The 19,568-nt window shown below is 43.8% G+C and overlaps 1 protein-coding gene across 1 annotated transcript in view; it reads right to left on the reverse strand.

Moving 5' to 3' along the window:
• Nucleotides 1–19,568, reverse strand: part of LOC137636321 (golgin-45) — a 124,351-nt gene that overhangs the window by 74,631 nt on the left and 30,152 nt on the right. Inside the window, exon 4 of the mRNA XM_068368729.1 lies at nucleotides 9,171–9,326. Within this exon, the coding sequence (XP_068224830.1) occupies nucleotides 9,171–9,326 (156 nt within the window). The remainder of the gene's footprint in view (nucleotides 1–9,170; nucleotides 9,327–19,568) is intronic.

The raw sequence follows: 19,568 nt of genomic DNA on the forward strand, positions 1-19,568 counted from the left end.
TTCTCTTCCACTTTTACCTTTCATTCCACCATTCACTGCCCTTCCTCATGCTGCCTCCAACAACCTTCTTGCCACATACATCACTTGCAATCCCAACAAAATTTTCTTTTGCTAACTTCCACTCCTCCTCTAAATTACCAGTTTCTCTTACTCTCACCTCGTCATATGCCATTTTCAACCTTTCCTGATATTTACTTTTTACCCCCGGTTTTATTAGCTCTTCAACCCTCACTAGCTCCCTTTTACATCCACCTACTCTATTCCCCCACTCTTTTGCTACAACTAATTTTCCTTCCACCAAAAATGATCAGACATACCGTTAGCCATATCCCTAAACACGTGCACGTCTTTCAATCTTCCAAACATTCTTTTAGTTATCAACACATAATCCATTAATGCCCTTTCTACTACTCTTCCATTTGCCACTCTTACCCATGTATACTTATTTTTATCTTTCTTTTTAAAAAAGCTAGCACTTATTACCATCTCTTGTTCAACACACACATCTACCAGTCTCTCACCACTCTCATTTTCACCTGGTACACCATATTTCCCAATGACACCTTCTACCTCTCCAGCACCCACTCTAGCATTTAAGTCACCCATAACAACTACAGATATGTCCCTGATTATACACGAAATCTTCGGATAGTCGGTCTGGGGGTTAGAACCCTGTGATACCTGACAGTAATTCTCTTGTAATATCACTCGCAGAGATATTATACAGTAGGAAGCAGCCGAAGGGAACTTCCATCAGGACGACATGGCTATCTCACCCAAAAATAGATTTATCCTAGGTCAAAATCAGTTTTATGACTCAAGTGGCTGACAGCTGAGAGTGATTTATGAGCTAGAAGAACCAGGAGGGTAGAAATTAATTTCCAGGTTGTTATAGTTGTGAACTTGAAACTTGAGATTATAATTGAACCAATTGTATATCATCACAAGATGGTAATTTAAAAATATTCATTTAAAAAAGGTAATTTTTGTCACCTTATAAGGAAGTTGCTGATAATTATATATAAGATCTAATTTCCTTATTTTCCTTCATTAAAACAATAAATCTCTTTTGGAGAAATATCTATCCAAAGAAGCCTGTTTTTGACGACTCCTCAACATATTTCTAAAATGACTCATACACTTGTCATTAACACTCTTCAGAAGACGACCTGTGTTAAGTTTTTCTGGGTGTTTTTTTTCTATGAATCTCATAAGGTTTTCATACCAACCGATAGCTTTCCTTATTTCTGCCGATGTCGTTTCTTCAGTCTCCCCCCTGTCCTCGCCACCACTAGAGCTGTACTCTTCTTGCATGATGGTCAACTGCATTGCCTCCAACTCCTTCAAGTCTTCAGTCGTAAGCTCCTCCCTGTGCTCCTCGATAAGGTTATGGACGTCAGCCTCATCGACAACAAGCCCCATGGACTTCCCGATTGAAATTATTTCCTCAACATCACCCTCAGGGGCAGGATCATCAATGGCCTCGTCTTCGGTTGAGGATTCGAAACCTTCGAAGTCGCGTTCTGCCACAACAGCTGGCCACAGTTTCTTCCATGAGGAGTTCAAGGTGCACCGTGAAACCTCATTCCAAGCTTTGTCGATCATCTTCAGGCATTGAACGATGTCAAAATGCCCCTTCCAAAATTCATGGAGGGTGAGTTGAGTGCTTTCGGTCACTTCGAAGCATCTTTTGAACTGATGCTTCGTGTAAAGCTTCTTAAGTTGGTAATCACTTGCTGGTCCATAGGCTGGAGGAGAGGGGTAGTGTTCGGTGGCAGATAGAGAACCTTGATGAAGGAAAAGTCAGGATGAATGATGTCTTCGAGGCCAGGAGGGTGAGCAGGGGCATTGTCCAGCACCAGGAGACATTTGAGAGGAAGAGTGTTCTCTTCTAAAAAGTTCTTGACAGCAGGACCGAAGCAGACGTTTACCCACTCAATAAATATGGTCCTCGTGACCCAGGCCTTGCCATAAGACCTCCAAAATACCGAGAGTCTATCCTTCGTGATATTTTGTGCCTTGAAGGCATGAGGATTCTCTGAGTGGTATACCAGTAGGTGCTTAATTTTTAAGTCCCCACTGGCATTTGCACAAAATGCGAGGGTAAGTCTGTCCTTCATCGGTTTATGGCCAGGAAGTTTCCTTTCTTCAGCTGTGATATATGTACGACGGGGCATTTTCTTCCAGAAAAAGGCCAGTTTCATCACAGTTAAACACTTGTTGAGGAATGTAGCCTTCTCTGGAAATTACTTTCTCAAACTTCTTGAGGAATTCTTCTGCTGCTTTCTCGTCAGAACTGGCCGCCTCTCCATGCCTGACGACTGAGTGAATACCAGTCCTCTTCCTAAAACGATCAAAACACCCAGGAGAAGCCTTGAACTCTTGGGAGGCTTGCTGCGACGTTCCTTCGTCTCCATCATCTCTCTGGGCTTCCACGAGATCGGCGCAGATGGCGCTCGCCTTGTGCAAAATTACCGATTGCGTGAGTGTATCACCAGTGATTTCCTTCTCTTTAATCCATAGTAAAAGGAATCTCTCCATCTCGTCGTTGATTGAGGTCCTTCCACTGACAAGGACAGTCATGCCTTTAGAAGACTTACTTGCTTTAATGGCTTCCTTGTTTTTGATGATTGTACCAATCGTTGACTGGTTACGGCCATATGTACTAGCGAGGGTATCGATGCGCATGCCTTCTTCGTATTTCTTTATCATCTCCAGCTTCGTTTCCATAGTAATCATCTTCTTACTTTACTTTTCCCTTTAACATCACTAGCAATCTTGGGACCCATGGCTAACGAATTAAAGTTGGAATTAAGCACTAAAATGCAAAAAAAATATGATATCGCAAGCACTCACACGAGATCAAGTCTTCACGAAACGCACAAGAGATTCTGAACTGAGCGCGCGATTAACAAAGAGAGCCTTACCTTCTTGCCTTATTTTTTGTTTGGGTTCCCCCAGGTCCCTCAGTGTGAGGCACCTCGTATATCCACCAGAGAGTTGCTAATGCATCTTCCGGTGTATTTTGCATCTTCCAGTCTTGGATGGTCTGGGATGCATCTTAGGTATTTATCGAGCTTATTCTTAAACACATCTACGCTCACTCCTGATATGTTTCTTAGATGAGCTGGCAGCACATTAAATAGTCACTGCATTATCGATGCTGGTGCGTAGTGGATTAATGTCCTGTGCGCCTTTCTTAGTTTACCTGGAATATTTTTTGGCACTATTAATCTACCTCGGCTTGCTCTTTCTGATATTTTAAGCTCCATGATGTTTTCAGTAATTCCTTCTATTTGCTTCCATGCTTGTATTATCATGTAGCATTCTCTTCTCCTTTCTAGACTGTATAGTTTTAAAAATTGCAGTCTTTCCCAGTAGTCAAGGTCCTTAACTTCTTCTATTCTAGCAGTATAGGACCTTTGTACACTCTCTATTTGCGTAATATCCTTTTGGTAGTGTGGGCACCATATCACATTGCAGTAATCGAGTGTACTACGTACATAAGTTTTGTAAAGCATAATCATGTGTTCAGCTTTTCTTGTTTTAAAGTGTCTGAATAACATTCCCATTTTTGCTTTACATTTAGCCAACAGTGTTGCTATTTGGTCGTTGCATAACATATTCCTATTTAACATTACACCAAGGTCTTTAATTGCTTCCTTGTTTGTGATTGTCTCGTTATTAGGTCCCTTGTATGCATACACCATTCCTTCTGTTTCCATAATTTATTGATTCGAACTTATCGGAGTTAAATACCATCCTATTTATCTCTGCCCATTTATATATTTTGTTTAGATCTCTTTGTAGTGAGTTCCTATCTTCATCACAAGTAATTTCTCTACTTATTCTTGTGTTATCGGCGAAACTTCTCACTACGGAGTTTTCAACATCACAGTCTATGTCTGAGATCATAATAACAAACAGCAGTGCAGCTAATACCATACCTTGTGGCACACCAGATATTACCTGGACTTCATCTGATTTCTCGTCATTTGCAACCACTATCTGTTTTCTGTTTTGCAGGAATTCTTTTACCCATTTTCCTATCTTTCCCACAATATTATGCTTTCTCATTTTTTTCTCCAATATGTTATGGTGTACCTTGTCAAAGGCTTTTGCAAAATCTAGATAGATCACATCTGTGTCTTTTTCATTTATCATATTTTTGTATATGTTTTCATAGTGTGCTATCAGTTGGGTCTGTGTACTTTTTCCAGGCACGAAACCATGTTGACCCACATTAAACAAATCATTTTTAACCAAATAGTTCATTATTTTCTTTTTTATTACCCTCTCATACACTTTCATAATATGTGATGTTGGACTAACAGGTCTATAATTGCTTGCCTCTGGTCTTGATCCACTTTTGAAGATAGGGGTTATATAAGCTAATTTATGTTTAACATATATATCGCTCATATCTACATTTTGTCTTAGCAGTATTGCAAGCGGCTTCGCGATAGTGTTTGCAGTTTTTTTTAACAAAATCGCTGGAACTCCATCTGGTCCGGCTGCCGATCCATTTTTAATTTCGTTTATAGCCTTAACAATATCTGCTTGATTAATATCTATATCCGTTAGATATTCAACATTTTCTTCTCTCATTTCTGTTTCATTATTCTCATTCGCAATTCTTGGCGTGAACTCACTCTTATATTTTTCTGCTAATATGTTGCATATTTCCTTTTTTTCATTCGTTAGCCGTCCTTCAATTCTTAGAGGGCCTATTTCTACTCTCCCTTTATTCATCTTTTTTGCATAGGAGTAAAGTACTTTGGGGTTTCTTTTTATATTTTGAAGTGTCATTTCTTCTAAGTCCCTTTTTTCATTTTCTTTCGACTGTATAATCTTTTGTTCTGCATTTTCTATCTTACATTTTATTTCCCTCATTTTCCACACATTTTTTTCTTTTGCAAGATTTTTCTTCCACTTTCTAATTTTCTGAGAGAGAAAGAGGCAGCATCTCTCTCAGGCATTGTGGGAAGGATTTCGGCCAATAGCGTATCGGCATCTTAGTGATGCCGTGACGCTGACCAATAGCAGACCAGCTTCTTAGTGACGTATGCAGTGACGTATGAGCGTGGTGGTAGGCGAGTGACTCGCACAGTCGTACGCTTAAAAACTGCCAAGTTTGAATTTTGGAATTCGATACTGTAAGGTGGGGAAAAATATTGTAACGAGGGGACGAAAAAACATCGTATTCCACACCGTAACGTGAAAGAACGTAAGCTGGGGACGCCGTACCCCGGGGGTCTACTGTACATCAGTATGCGGATGCCCCTCGAGTGGGCACAAGCTGCTACCGTCGTGAACACTCGCGTGAACACTTGGGGAGCTGTGCACAGTCCGAAGCACAGGACTTTGAACTGGTACACCGTGCCCTGGAAGGTGAATCGGAGGTACTTTCTAGACGACCGATGAACTGGTACTTGAAAGTATGCGTCCTTCAAGTCTATTGAAAGCATAAAGTCGTACTGCCTGATGGCTAACAGCATAATGCAAACTGTTAGCATCTTGAACGCAGTTTGCTGAACAAACTTGTTCAATGGCGAAAGGTTAATGATCGGTCCCTAACCTCCTGGTGACTGATCGTGTACGACTTCTAGCGCATCCTTCTCAAACATTTCCTGGACCTCTGCCTCCAAGGCCAGAGCCTTCAGGGATGTGTGAGCATATGTGTGGAACGCTATTGTAGTGGAGGATAGGGGGGGGCCGATGAAGCACGAATGGGAGCTTGTACCCTTCGCGAAGGGTCGACACTACCCATTCCTCGGCCCCGAGGAGCTGCCACATCGCCCAATGGCGCGATAGGCATCCTACTACCCTCCTTAGCATGGGAAGTGGAAAGCCAATCTCAGCATTTCCCTTTCCCTTGCTTACCCCTGTTCTTTCCCTGACGTGGCGGAGCTCCCGAGGGTGGCTGAAAGGTCTGTTTGGGGGCAAAACCCTTCTGAACAGGAGCAGGTCTCGGCTGCACAGGAGCAGCAGGAGCACGACCAGTGGTACTCTTGCCACTTCCCGTGGGCTTGGCCTGACTTGGCCTGGCTGCGGAGGGTTTCGCGGGACCAGGTCCCTTGAAACTCACAGCTTGCGCCTGGTGGATAATGGAGTCCTCCGAGTCAAGGCTGAGATTTCTCGTGCCGAAGCCAGGACTCTCCTTTCCCCACTAAAGAGCGGTTCAATTAGAGTCTGAGCAGTAGATCGGGGGCCCGAGGACCCCATCACCATGCTCTGGGAGACAATACCTACGCCCTCGAGCGCGGTTGTCGTGCATGGAGGCCTTGCGCGAGATTCGCCGTGAACTAGTGCGGAGAACACGGAATCTCGCACATTGCCCTCATTCTCCGGAGGAGAAGAGGCGTCTCAGGGCGCCATGTCCCTTCGACTGCGACTGGCCCTCTTCACTTTCCTCTTCTTCCCCCTCCTTTCTCCCCTGGGGGAGAAGAGTCAGAGTCAGAAGACGAAGACGAAGAGGAGGAGGAGAGAGGAGGAGGAACTAGAAGGGGAATACCGCCCAGGCTTCCTCTTCTTGTGCCCCTTCCGAGATGCTGGAACGTTGGTCGAAGCAACAGCAGACGACACTGGACGAGGATGAACAACCTGAGCCATGTCTACATGGTGAACTTGAAAAACATATTGTATCAGCAGGAGTTTGGCAGATTTTAATTTTAACTGCTTATCAGCAGGAGATTTGGCAGATTTTAATTTTAACTGACTTGCGGGCGAAGCTGTAAAGGATTTGCCATCAGTCGTTAAAGAAAACTCAAGAGATTAAAACCTTACTCTCCCTTGTTTTAACAGGGAGTCCTGCAATTACCTTACCCTTGGAAACGTTTGCATTTTGCCATGAACAAATGCTTTATAAGGTACATAGTCAACAACAACAGGGCATCAGTTAACATGGGAGTCGATAAAGTTACAACCCATAGTTGCCAGGTTTCCTAAGTGAGAAAAGGCCAACTTTGATCAACTGCAGCTTTAAGAAGTTAAAAGAGACCAAAGGTATAGCCTTTAAGGCCAACCTTTTTTGATATTGCTAAAGGCTAACCAATTTCAAATAAAAAAAGGCCAAATCTGATGTCTTTACCTGAAAAAGGCCAACCTGGCAACCCTGTTACAAACTCGATTACATTCGTGTGTTCATCAACAATCGTATCATTCAAATGACGTTGTTGAAGCTCGTCCGCCATATTTAAACAGCATCTTAACAAATTTAAGTCAAGCTTACCTGATAATCCGAGAGACGCCCAAAATTCCCCCTTCTTACCGGGTGATGTGTCGTCATCATTAACAGCAATCTGTCGGGTCTCTCTCGGGATTGTCGAAATAGCGGAAGCGCTAAGGTCAACCGCTCCCCCGGCCAAACCCAAGAAAATCCCGACAGGCTGAGAATCCGGGCTTTCCAAAATGGCGGCCAAGATTCACACTACAGCAAGGAGAACCTTGAAAGCAAGGTTTTCCCATGCATGTCGAGCCGAGCGTGTGCGGGTCTACAGAAGGTGATGAACGCCACCCACTGCAATGCCCGCCACGGCCTGCACAACATCGCATTTATAGAGTAACTTTCTCCTTCATAACAAAGACCAATCACTAGTACACAAGCACAAGAGAAGGCAAAAGGCCGTAGCGTAGAGAGCGGAGAGTAGGGAACCATCCACATTGAGCTGAAGCGAGTGAATGAGGATAGCGGGCTGGCGGTGGGGGGGGGCTCCGCCCCATACTGCCAGCCAACCAATCAGCACAACTGCCTGCTTTTCTTTCTCTTCGGCTGTTACAGCTGAGCTGAAGCAAATTCCTATATTAAATGATTACGAGGTTTGTATACCGCGTCGGAACAAATAGGCCTTTCAGTTGGCTCTGGGAGAATAGTTAATGAGAGGTGTGATGGAGGATTTTCTGTTGGCCCTGGGAAAATGGGTAATGAGGGTGTGCAGAGGACTATTCATTGGAAAGCTGTTAAGCCTCAGTACCAACAAGATGAAAGCACTAATCCTTTTTTAACTTTTCATATATAATCTCTTAAAAATATGAATGTGATCATAAATCCCTATTTCTTCTATATGCCATTCATAATTCCTTTGCAGTTATTTCCCATATTACAAGAATGTTCTTGATAGCATTAAGGATATAAACACATTTCCAAATTCTTTAGAAGTTCAGCTATATTCAGCTTTTCAAATTGCAGAGTTAATGTGTTCCATGGAGACCCCAACAATTGCATTGTGATAATATGGATTGAACGGATGCATATGACTTCACTGTCTCATTGATTTGTCTTAAATTTCTATATAGTTGAGACCACCACCTAGGAAAGTCTTAAGCCTTATGTTAACGCCATTACAAACTTGTCATCTTCAGATTCAACTCTACACCTTAAATCAATTACTCAACCTTTCGTCCTTTCACCAGAAGCAAGACTTGAACATTTATCAGATATATACCCTGCTGCTGCCTCCGGTGCCTTAGATGACCGCGGAGGTAGCAGCAGTAGGGGATTCAGCATTATGAAACTTCATCTGTGGTGGATAATGTGGGAGGTTGGGCTGTGGCACCCTAGCAGTACCAGCTGAACTCGGTTGAGTCCCTTGTTTAGGCTGGGAGGAACGTAGAGAGTAGAGGTCCCCTTTTTTGTTTTTGTTTCATTTGTTGATGTCGGCTACCCCCCAAAATTGGGGGAAGTGCCTTGTTATATGTATGTATGTATGTATGTCCTAATTCATGTACAGTATATAGATGTGTGTTGTACAAGGTAAATGAACTCAATATTCAATGAGTATTCCACAAAAACCTATATCTTAACATGTTATTGTACAAGATTGCACTTTGGTAGCGAAGTGAGTTTAGTTGCCGTTGGGCGCTCGAGTTGACAAGTCCCTCCCCTGAGAGCGTAGCTGTGTATGGTGTACTTACTGAATGAACCTTTTGTTATAATAAATGAAGAAAACCCATATTTCGACATCTCATTATCCGTCTACATGGCTCATATATGGCCTGAGAATATTTGGTTAAACATAAAAAGATCTTATACGATACATTACTAAACACCGCAGATGATTACATTTGTAATTATAAGACTACATGACAACTAGGTCAGACACTAATATAATAAAAGGTTAAATCATTTATATATAAAATCAAATACAGTGTGTTGTTATTTTACAGCTCACCTGAGACTGAACATTCAGTTGACCTTCCAAGTTTGTCTTGTCTTTCTTGATTTGACTCAGTTGATCTTCAAGCAACTGCTTCTCAGCGTACAGAGAGGCTTTTTCCTCCTCCCACGCTGCTCTTTCCTTTTCAAACTCTTGAACTACAATGTTCATCTGCAAAAGAAATCATATATATTTAAGTTTCGACGTATACTTTACGTTATCATATAAAATATTTCTAAAATGTTGAATCTTACATAATTTTTTGCTATGTGATGGCAGTCCTACTTTGAAATCCTTTGGCTAAGATTAACCCTTTTACCCCCAGGCTCTTTGGAAATTTCCAACCCTTAACCCCCAAGGGGTTATTTTTTCCCCAGCACATTTTGCAGTATACATTTTTTATATTGCTCTAACAGCCTTAATTTTTGTCATAGAGAGGTCAGGTTGGTCTCATTCTCTTGGAAAATGCCTGAATTTTCTCAAAAAATTATCAAAAATATGAAAAAAAACATATGTATAGCATTTTTTTGCAAGGACGTACCGGTACGTCCATGGGGGTAAAGGGATGGGTTTTGTGAAACGTACCAGTACGTCCTTTGGGGGTAAAAGGGTTAAATTCTTTGCATCAAAATTGTGTGGGGGGAGGGGACATTTCCAATAACATATATCAAGCTTACTTATTTAGTTTGGCCAACATTTTTCAAAATTTAATAACACCCCCAAATTGGGAATTTCTCAAAGTCCACATACCTAAGGACACAAAATCTTGGTAGGTAGTAGGTTGGCCAGGGCACCAGCCACCCATTGAGATACTACCGCTAGTGTGTTATTGGATCCTTTGACTGGCCTGACAGTAATACATTGGATCCCTCTCTCTGGTTACAGCACATTTTTACTTTGCTTACATATACACCAAATATTCTGGCCTATTCTTTACATATTCTCCTCTGTCCTCATACACCTGACAACACTGAGATTACCAAACATTTCTTCTTCACCCAAGGGGTTACTGTGCAATATAAGGGTTTGTGTCAAAGAAAGCTAAATAGTTTGTGTATAGAAAAAATATTTTATGTTTCAGATTTTGTATATCCCTCTGTGGCCGCCCCCCAAATGCCTTAATCCGTTATTATTTCTTTTAACAGGTACTGACAGCAGCCCCCTACCCCCAGTAGGGAGAGAAGTTTAGGCTATTCTGCTAAGTACATAGAAAGATGAATATGGTTTATTGCCTCTTACCATTGTGTTTGTGGTCTGTGATGCTGCTCTGTATTCATATTATCTTGCCTGTGAACTGGAAGTTCTTTACTTTGTTGTTAGACTAAATAACACAAAAACGAGTGGTTTTTATTTTTTATAAGTAATAAAACACTTCGTGGAAGGGATGTAAACAAATGCATTATAAGGCCGTTGTCTATTGCTCGTGTTTGGGAGTAAACACCGTAAAGTTGATGAATATTTTGTTTCGATGTGCGAAGTAACGAGGAAGAATCTCTTTATATGAGAATGAGTCATAAACATTAATAGTTCACAGGAACTATTGAAATGGCATATCTGGTCGTGGGCCCAGGAAGTGAATTCAGATGTTAGGAGGAGAGGGATTGTGTTCGAGTTTAGTCTGGTAGTTCCAGAATTATCAAAACTCCTTCCAAGAATGAGATGTAGACACTATTGTTGTTGGTAAGAAAAGTTTTGATGACAACGAAACCTTATCACAGTGCAGGTTTACAATTGGAGATTTTCTAGACACTGCTATCATAAGCCCACAGAGATCTGCACAGCGTCGTATGCGGCCATACTATTCAGAAGTTAAGAATTCTTAAGTACTGTAACTTTTCAGCCTAATGGTAGACTGGATATTGATAAAGACAGTATTACTTTAGGGAAAACTATAGCAGTACAGAATTTTCACAGTTTTTGTAATTTCATTCTAGATGGTTGATTTGATATTGTTTAGGGAACCCATAGGCTAAGTGTGTCCACCATGTGAATAGTTTTTTTTTTTTTGTTCTTCAAAATTTGTTTATCTTGTTTTTGTGAGGCTGGAGTGTAAAGGGGTACTATTTTTTCCTTTAATTGCTTACTGGAATTTGACAAAACAATGTTGATGTAATCCTAACAGTTTTTTTTTTCCCTTTTCAAATAAATATTTTTCTTGTTTTTATGAAGACAGAATTTCATTCCAGTACCTTTTACCATTGTGTTCCCTTCTCAGCCACAATTCTTTACTTAGTATCATTGTTTTTTCATTTTTTTTTTTATACTGAACCTAAAAATGACATCTCTACAAAAAATTATAAATGTTTCCTTTCACCTAATGTTCTGATATTTTACTTATATTCAGCAAGCTCAAGGCAAGGAAAGATAAGAAGAAAGTAAGGGTTCTGCCCAGTACAAAAAATCAAGGGGTGGTGCCCAGTGACCAGTTCAACTTTGATTGTGTACCAACCATGTGTCACACGATCGTACATAGTAACGACATTTCATTTTGTGTATATATTATGCTTGTATCTTCGCTTTCCCCTCGCACTAAAAAGAACACGAAATAACATGTATGTTTTTCTCACCGTTAACTGTTAACCGATGCGGTGTAGTTGAACAGGAAATTTCCTGTTGCATTGAGTTTTTGTATATAAAGGAGAGTGTTCTGTAATAAACTCACTCAGTTGCTTTCATCCTGTCTTTGAGTCACAACCGTCACTCCTACGGCATTCACGTCAGCTTCGGTTGACGTTGAATAGGCGTCCTCTTCGTCAAGAGTGGAGGCGTTGATGGAGGTCTTGAAGTGGCTGTCCATAAGGGCGTCGGCTTTGGTCATCAAGTCCTTTATGGGTAAACTATTGACATCGGGTATGGCAGCGCGTACAGGTTCGGGTAAACGGCATATCCAAAGGGCACGAAGTAGGTTCACCTCACGAGGAGAGCCGTCTGCGGCAGGTTGCAGGTGAGGGATACTGGTAATTTCCTTGAGGGCGTGCGAAGCTCTTTGGTCCCCCAACGGTTGTTGAGAGAGCTGTAAAAGCTTTGCTATACGGGCGGCTGGCGACAGCGAGTACTGCTGCAGAAGGTATGTTTTGCGGGCGTCATACGCTATTGGGGTGTCTCCTTGTTCACAAAGCCAGTCGGATAATTCCGGGAAGGTGTCCTCGGGTATCGCCGCGAGAATATAATCTGCTTTGGTGGTTGAGCGAGTCATGCCCTTGATGCGAAACTGGAGTTCTTCGCGCTGAAACCAAGCAAACGCCTCTTCGCTGGCGAATGACGAAAGTTTCAATGGGGCAGCCGCAGCGCCAACTTTCGTTGAGTCCGTCATAGTACCAACAATGGAGGGGCGAGGGGGGAGGTGGAAGGCGGGAGGAGCGAGTTGACTTCCGGGGTCACCAATTTGACGTCAGTACTGGTAGACCGCAACCTTGGATTCCTGCTCCCATGCGCCGGCAGGTGTTTCATTTCATTCACGGCCTTTCACATCCCTCGTGCCATTCTACTGCACAGCTGCTGAAGACGAAGTTCATTTGGCACAACATTTCTGAGGATGCTAAGGATTGGGTCCGCGCCTGTACTTCTTGCCAAACTTCCAAAGTACATCGACCCACGGATTCAGAAGTAGGCACCTTTCCTCAACCTCAGCGTCGTTTTGCACACATTCACATCGACGTTGTAGGCGCCCTACCCATATCACAAGGACATCGTTACGTGTTTACCGTCATCGACCGCTCCACTCGTTGGCCTGAAGCCATTCTCATGGAAACTGCAACGTCCGCCTCATGTAATCTGCCTTACTCTCAGGATGGATTGCAAGATTTGGTATCCCAGAGCATATTACTTCTGACAGGGGTACCACTTTCACCTCTCAATTGTGGACATCATTAGCGAATCTCCTGGACATCACCCTACACCAGACAACTGCCTACAACCCCGTTGCCAATGGAATGATTGAATGTTTTCATCGCACCCTCAAAGCAGCTTTGATGTCCCGCTGCAAGGATTCCAACTGGTTTACTCAGTTTCCCTGGGTCCTCCTGGGACTAAGAACCACTCCTAAAGACGCCCTCGACGTCTCGGCAGCTGAAATGGTGTATGGCGACCCGTTGGTCATCCCTGCCGAATTTTTTCCTTCTACAACCTCCTCCGACGATCTTCAGCGCATACGTCACGTCGTGGGAAAATTTACTCCATGCCGCCAGACTTACAAGCCCCCAGCCAAGCATCACATACCGACAGACTTGCACTCTGCAATGCAAGTCTTCCTACGCAACGACACTAGCAAGCCACCGCTAACGCCCCCTTACATGGGCCCTTTTCTTGTGATCCGATGCAGTCCGAAAGCATTCCTACTAAACATTTGTGGCAAAGAAGACTGGGTCTCCATTGATCGTCTAAAACCTGCTTATCTCCTGCCAGATGACCGGCCTACAATTCGCCTATCTAGATCAGGGCGCCCTATTTAACATGTACAGTATGTCATTTTTAGGGGGGGAACCACGTACCAACCGTGTGTCACATGATCGTACATAGTAACGGCATTTCATTTTGTGTATATATTATGCTTGTATCTTAGCTCTCCCCTTGCACTAAAAAGAACATGAAATAACATGTATGTTTTTCTCACCGTTAACTGTTAACCGATGCGGTGTCAGTTGAACAGGAAATTTCCTGTTGCATTGAGGTTTTGTATATAAAGGAGAGTGTTCTGTAATAAACTCACTCAGTTGCTTTCATCCTGTCTTGAGTCACAACCTTCTCTCGGCTCGTCACAATTGTTTGCCTTTTACCCAGTTTTTTGGGTATTCCACCGTCGTATATTTTTGTGTAGTGAACGTTGGAGTGTGGTCGGTATTCTGACGCTAGGCAGTTCAAGAGCTACCTCTGGCCACAGTCCGCAAACCACTACAACTGTACTGTAATTGTTCAGTGGTGACTTTCCTCTTGCTAAGGGTAGAAGAGACTCTTCAGCTATGGTAACCAGCTCTTCTAGGAGAAGGACACTCCAAAATCAAACCATTCTTCTCTAGTCTTGGGTAGTGCCATAGCCTCTGTACCATGGTCTGCCACTGTCTTGGGTTAGAGTTCTCTTGCTTGAGGGTATACGCGGGTACACACTATTCTATTTTATTGTTTTTTCTTCCTCTTGTTTTTTGAAATGGTGGGTTGGGCAAGCTTAATAGAAGGACCATAGATTACTGGTGGTTTAAAATGAGATTGTCTTTTCCTTATTTGATTCTTTTCCTTCTTCTCAAAACCATCCTTACTGTCCTCCCTTCAGTTGCAGTGGCTATCTTGGAGCCCTGCATGGTGTATCAGCTCCTCCATATTGACCAGTTTTTCAGACTTTTTTTCTGTAGTCAATCACTTTATTTATATTTCTGTTCATATTGTTTTTGTTATCCTTCTTGTTAATTTAGTTTTCAGGTATGATGTATCCTTTTTATTACCATCAATTATTATGCTGTCTGCAGACATTGAGCGGAATCCGGGACCAGTATGTCCTAGATGTCGTCAGGGCTTCTTGCCCTTGGGTTAAGGTCCTTCACTGAGGGTAACTTTCTGTTCTGAGGACATAACCCCACTTGTCTACAAGGCTCTTATTCTCCTGAGCCACTTTTTCCATGACTTCCTTATTCAATTTCTCGGGGAAGAGGTCTTTCCCCCAGATATTGGAGTCAATCAGTTTTCTAGGTTCATGCCTGATCGTAGCAGCGGCTAGGACGTGTTCTCTACGTGCTCTCCTGGCTAGGAAGAAAGCATGGAGATCTCTATGAAACATGGTTAGGCGAGTCTTCGTCAAGCGAGGGATATCAGATTTGGAAGTTCTCAACAAGCATTTCTAGATAAGATTGGAAGGATAAAGAGGCAGATAGTCTCTCTTTGGTTTCCAATTCTTCCCTTAATAGGGATTCGTGAATTCTAGGCAGTTTCTCATTAAACTGCTTGCCTCCGATGTCATTTATCTAATTTTCCAACAGTAGAGTTATGTTGGAAATCCTCCCAACTGTTCGAATCAAAACGAAGAGCTAGGGAGACGGGTTTGCTATCTTCTAGCACTGGGAATGGTCTACCCTCCACTACTGCTTTCTTTACGGCCTCTAAGCTTTTAGAGGCAAAAGGGAAGATAGTATACTTGGGGGCTACAAAGGTTGCCTGCTTCCTGGGCATTAGTGAATTAGGCTATCTTCATCTCCTTAACTAAAAGAGACTGAGCCTTGCTATGGTCCAGGATGATTGTTTCCTTAGGTATCGTATCATTCTTAATGGGCGCTTCTTAGTTAAGCCTTACATAGCAGTAAGGATAACTATCGATTGATGGGCAAAATTCCAAGTCAGAGACTGGCTTGGAACTCAAACCCTCTGCAATATGGAGGAACCCTTCAGCTAAGGCCATTTGCTCAGCATAGCGCCAAGGGTTCTTGACTGTGCATTCTGGTAGGCTCGAAGCAGCTGGGGAAGTCTTAGAAACAGGTGCCTTTTGTAAAGCTTTTATTTTTGCCCTTTGGTAGGCTCGAAGCAGCTGGGGGGAGCCTTAGAAACAGGTGCCTTTTGTAAAGCTTCTATTTTTGCCCTTTGGTAGGCTCGAAGCAGCTGGGGGGAGCCTTAGAAACAGGTGCCTTTTGTAAAGCTTCTATTTTTGCCCTTTGGTAGGCTCGAAGCAGCTGGGGGGGCCTTAGAAACAGGTGCCTTTTGTAAAGCTTCTATTTTTGCCCTTTGGTAGGCTCGAAGCAGCTGGGGGGCCTTAGAAACAGGTGCCTTTTGTAAAGCTTCTATTTTTGCCCCTAGGTAGGCTCGAAGCAGCTGGGGGGGGGCCTTAGAAACAGGTGCCTTTTGTAAAGCTTCTATTTTTGCCCCTAGGTAGGCTCGAAGCAGCTGGGGGGGGGGGCCTTAGAAACAGGTGCCTTTTGTAAAGCTTCTATTTTTGCCCTTTGGTAGGCTCGAAGCAGCTGGGGGGGGGGCCTTAGAAACAGGTGCCTTTTGTAAAGCTTCTATTTTTGCCCTTTGGTAGGCTCGAAGCAGCTGGGGGGGGGGGGGCCTTAGAAACAGGTGCCTTTTGTAAAGCTTCTATTTTTGCCCTTTGGTAGGCTCGAAGCAGCTGGGGGGGGGGGGCCTTAGAAACAGGTGCCTTTTGTAAAGCTTCTATTTTTGCCCTTTGGTAGGCTCGAAGCAGCTGGGGGGGGGGCCTTAGAAACAGGTGCCTTTTGTAAAGCTTCTATTTTTGCCCTTTGGTAGGCTCGAAGCAGCTGGGGGGCCTTAGAAACAGGTGCCTTTTGTAAAGCTTCTATTTTTGCCCTTTGGTAGGCTCGAAGCAGCTGGGGGGCCTTAGAAACATGTGCCTTTTGTAAAGCTTCTATTTTTGCCCTTTGGTAGGCTCGAAGCAGCTGGGGGGCCTTAGAAACAGGTGCCTTTTGTAAAGCTTCTATTTTTGCCCCTAGACAGGCTCGAAGCAGCTGGGGGGGCCTTAGAAACATGTGCCTTTTGTAAAGCTTCTATTTTTGCCCCTAGACAGGCTCGAAGCAGCTGGGGGGGCCTTAGAAACATGTGCCTTTTGTAAAGCTTCTATTTTTGCCCTTTGGTAGGCTCGAAGCAGCTGGGGGGGCCTTAGAAACATGTGCCTTTTGTAAAGCTTCTATTTTTGCCCTTTGGTAGGCTCGAAGCAGCTGGGAGGGCCTTAGAAACATGTGCCTTTTGTAAAGCTTCTATTTTTGCCCTTTGGTAGGCTCGAAGCAGCTGGGGGGCCTTAGAAACAGGTGCTTTTTGTAAAGCTTCTATTTTTGCCCCTAGGTAGGCTCGAAGCAGCTGGGGGGCCTTAGAAACAGGTGCCTTTTGTAAAGCTTCTATTTTTGCCCTTTGGTAGGCTCGAAGCAGCTGGGGGGGCCTTAGAAACAGGTGCCTTTTGTAAAGCTTCTATTTTTGCCCTTTGGTAGGCTCGAAGCAGCTGGGGGGGGCCTTAGAAACAGGTGCCTTTTGTAAAGCTTCTATTTTTGCCCTTTGGTAGGCTCGAAGCAGCTGGGGGGCCTTAGAAACAGGTGCTTTTTGTAAAGCTTCTATTTTTGCCCTTTGGTAGGCTCGAAGCAGCTGGGGGGGCCTTAGAAACAGGTGCTTTTTGTAAAGCTTCTATTTTTGCCCCTAGGTAGGCTCGAAGCAGCTGGGGGGGCCTTAGAAACAGGTGCCTTTTGTAAAGCTTCTATTTTTGCCCTTTGGTAGGCTCGAAGCAGATGGGGAAGTCTTAGAAACAGGTGCCTTTTGTAAAGCTTCTATTTTTGCCCTTTGGTAGGCTCGAAGCAGCTGGGGGGGCCTTAGAAACAGGTGCCTTTTGTAAAGCTTCTATTTTTGCCACTAGGTCCACTTGAGCACGTTCATGTTTAGTTAGGTTCTCCATGAGAGCTTTCATGGATGCCATAAGTTCTAAGTTACTAGGAAATGAAGGTTTGTCTAACGTAGGAAAAGGGGTGGAGGTGGAGGCTGGGGCATGAGAAGCAGTGATGGGGGAACAAGCTAAAGAAGCACTGGGAGCTGTACTAACCCAATTATTATTAATATTATTACTTGCTAAGCTACAAACCTAATTGGAAAAGTAGGATGCTATAAGCCCAGGGCCCCAACAAGAAAAATAGCCCAATGAGGAAAGGAAACAAGGAAAAATATTTTAAGCACAGTAACAACATTATAATAAATATTTACTATATAACCAATAAAAACTTTACAAAACAAGAAGAGAAATTAGATAGAATAGTGTGCCCGAGTGTACCCTCAAGCAAGAGAACTCTAACCCAAGACAGTGGAAGACCATGGTGCAGAGGCTACGGTACTACCCATGACTAGAGAATAATGGTTTGATTTTTAGTGTCCTTCTCCTAGAAGAGATGCTTACCAAAGCTAAAGTCTCTCTTCAACCCTTACCAAGGGGAAACTAGCCACTGAACAATTATAGTGCAGTAGTTAACCCTTTGGGTGAAGAAGAATTGTTTGGTGATCTCAGTGTTGTCAGGAGTATGAGGACAAAGGAGAATCAGTAAAGAATAGACCAGACTATTCAGTCTATGTGTAGGAAAAGGGAAAATGAACTGTAACCAGAGAGAATGATCTAATGTAGTACTGTCTGACCAGTCAAAGGACCCCATAACTCTCTAGTATTAGTATCTCAACGGGTGGCTGGTGCCCTGGCCAACCTCTTCAGAGACTTCTTTGGTCAGCAGAATCCTCTCCATCTCTGATGACACAGAAGATGATGTCAACATGTTGTCGGCGCCTAGACTCATGACTTGCAGAGCGTCCCGAACTTCATCATCCCCCTGATCTGCTGGCACCAGGGGAATGCCTATCCTAGCATTTGCGGCCTCGACCTCTCCCTCTAGGAAATTTTCTTCCCCTAAAGGATGTGGTGACTTTCCTATCTTTGGCCGGTAAGGGCTTCTTAGACACCATTGTCTTCGCTGCTGTCTTGTTCGTCGAGGTATTAGTTGGACGGGACTACTGAAGAGCTGGTGGTTTATAGGGCTTGGATGTCAAAGCCCTATGGAGGAGGGAGTCCTGGTGAGACTTCCTCCATCTCTCAGTAGCTTGTTCCACGTCATTTGGCTCGAAAAGAGAGGATCCCTCAAAAGAGGAGTTCTTGAGCCTAGCAAACTCGGCATTCGGGACCTGCTGATGAAATCTTTCAGACACAGCATCCCGACGTTTCAGGATGGTGTTCGCCGATAAGTTTGAGACTTGATGGACAAGAAACTCGATGGTGCGAGTGCCTCAGAGAAGGAAAGTTTCCATAGCTTTCTAGTGCGTTCCATGGAAAAATCCTCGGTTCGCACTAGGATTTCCCAGTGCCCAACCAAAGATCAAGCCACAAAATAGCCGGCATGGCATACTTTGTGACCTTTTCCTGGTTGAGGATCTGGCTGCCGAGAAAGTGACCTGACAGCTGGAGAGCTTCTCAAAAGAGACTCTCTTCCAGACAGTGGTGAAGTGAAAGAGCTGGACGAGGCTCGCCCAAAACTTCAAAATGCCTCCTCTACTGGAGGCGAGGAGGTAGGAGGAGTTTGGCGGTAGAGCCGGAGTGTTGAAAGGAGGAGAGCTTGAAGAGCTGTTGGGCAATCTTTAGCCCTTGAGACCAGGGGCAAAGCTGCACTGGTCTTTTGACCTGTTACCTAGATTTTTGGGTATTCCACTGTTGCATATTTTTTGTGTAGTGAACATCGGGTTGTGGTCGACATTTGGACACTAGGCAGTTTGGGTGCTACCTTTGGCCACAGTCCGCAACCACTACAGTGGGGTTCTGAGTGCCAAAGACATGATCCAAGACCTTGTCTTTGCCCTCTCTTGGGGGTATCTCCGGGTCGGTAAACCCATTGAGTACCCTGATGAGAGTTAGGACTTGCCAGAAGGCATGTTCTGGCTCTTTCTGCTCCCCCTCTGAAGTGTGACAGG

Source organism: Palaemon carinicauda, unplaced genomic scaffold (assembly GCF_036898095.1).
Source record: "Palaemon carinicauda isolate YSFRI2023 unplaced genomic scaffold, ASM3689809v2 scaffold270, whole genome shotgun sequence".
In the NCBI taxonomy this organism is placed as follows: domain Eukaryota; kingdom Metazoa; phylum Arthropoda; class Malacostraca; order Decapoda; family Palaemonidae; genus Palaemon; species Palaemon carinicauda.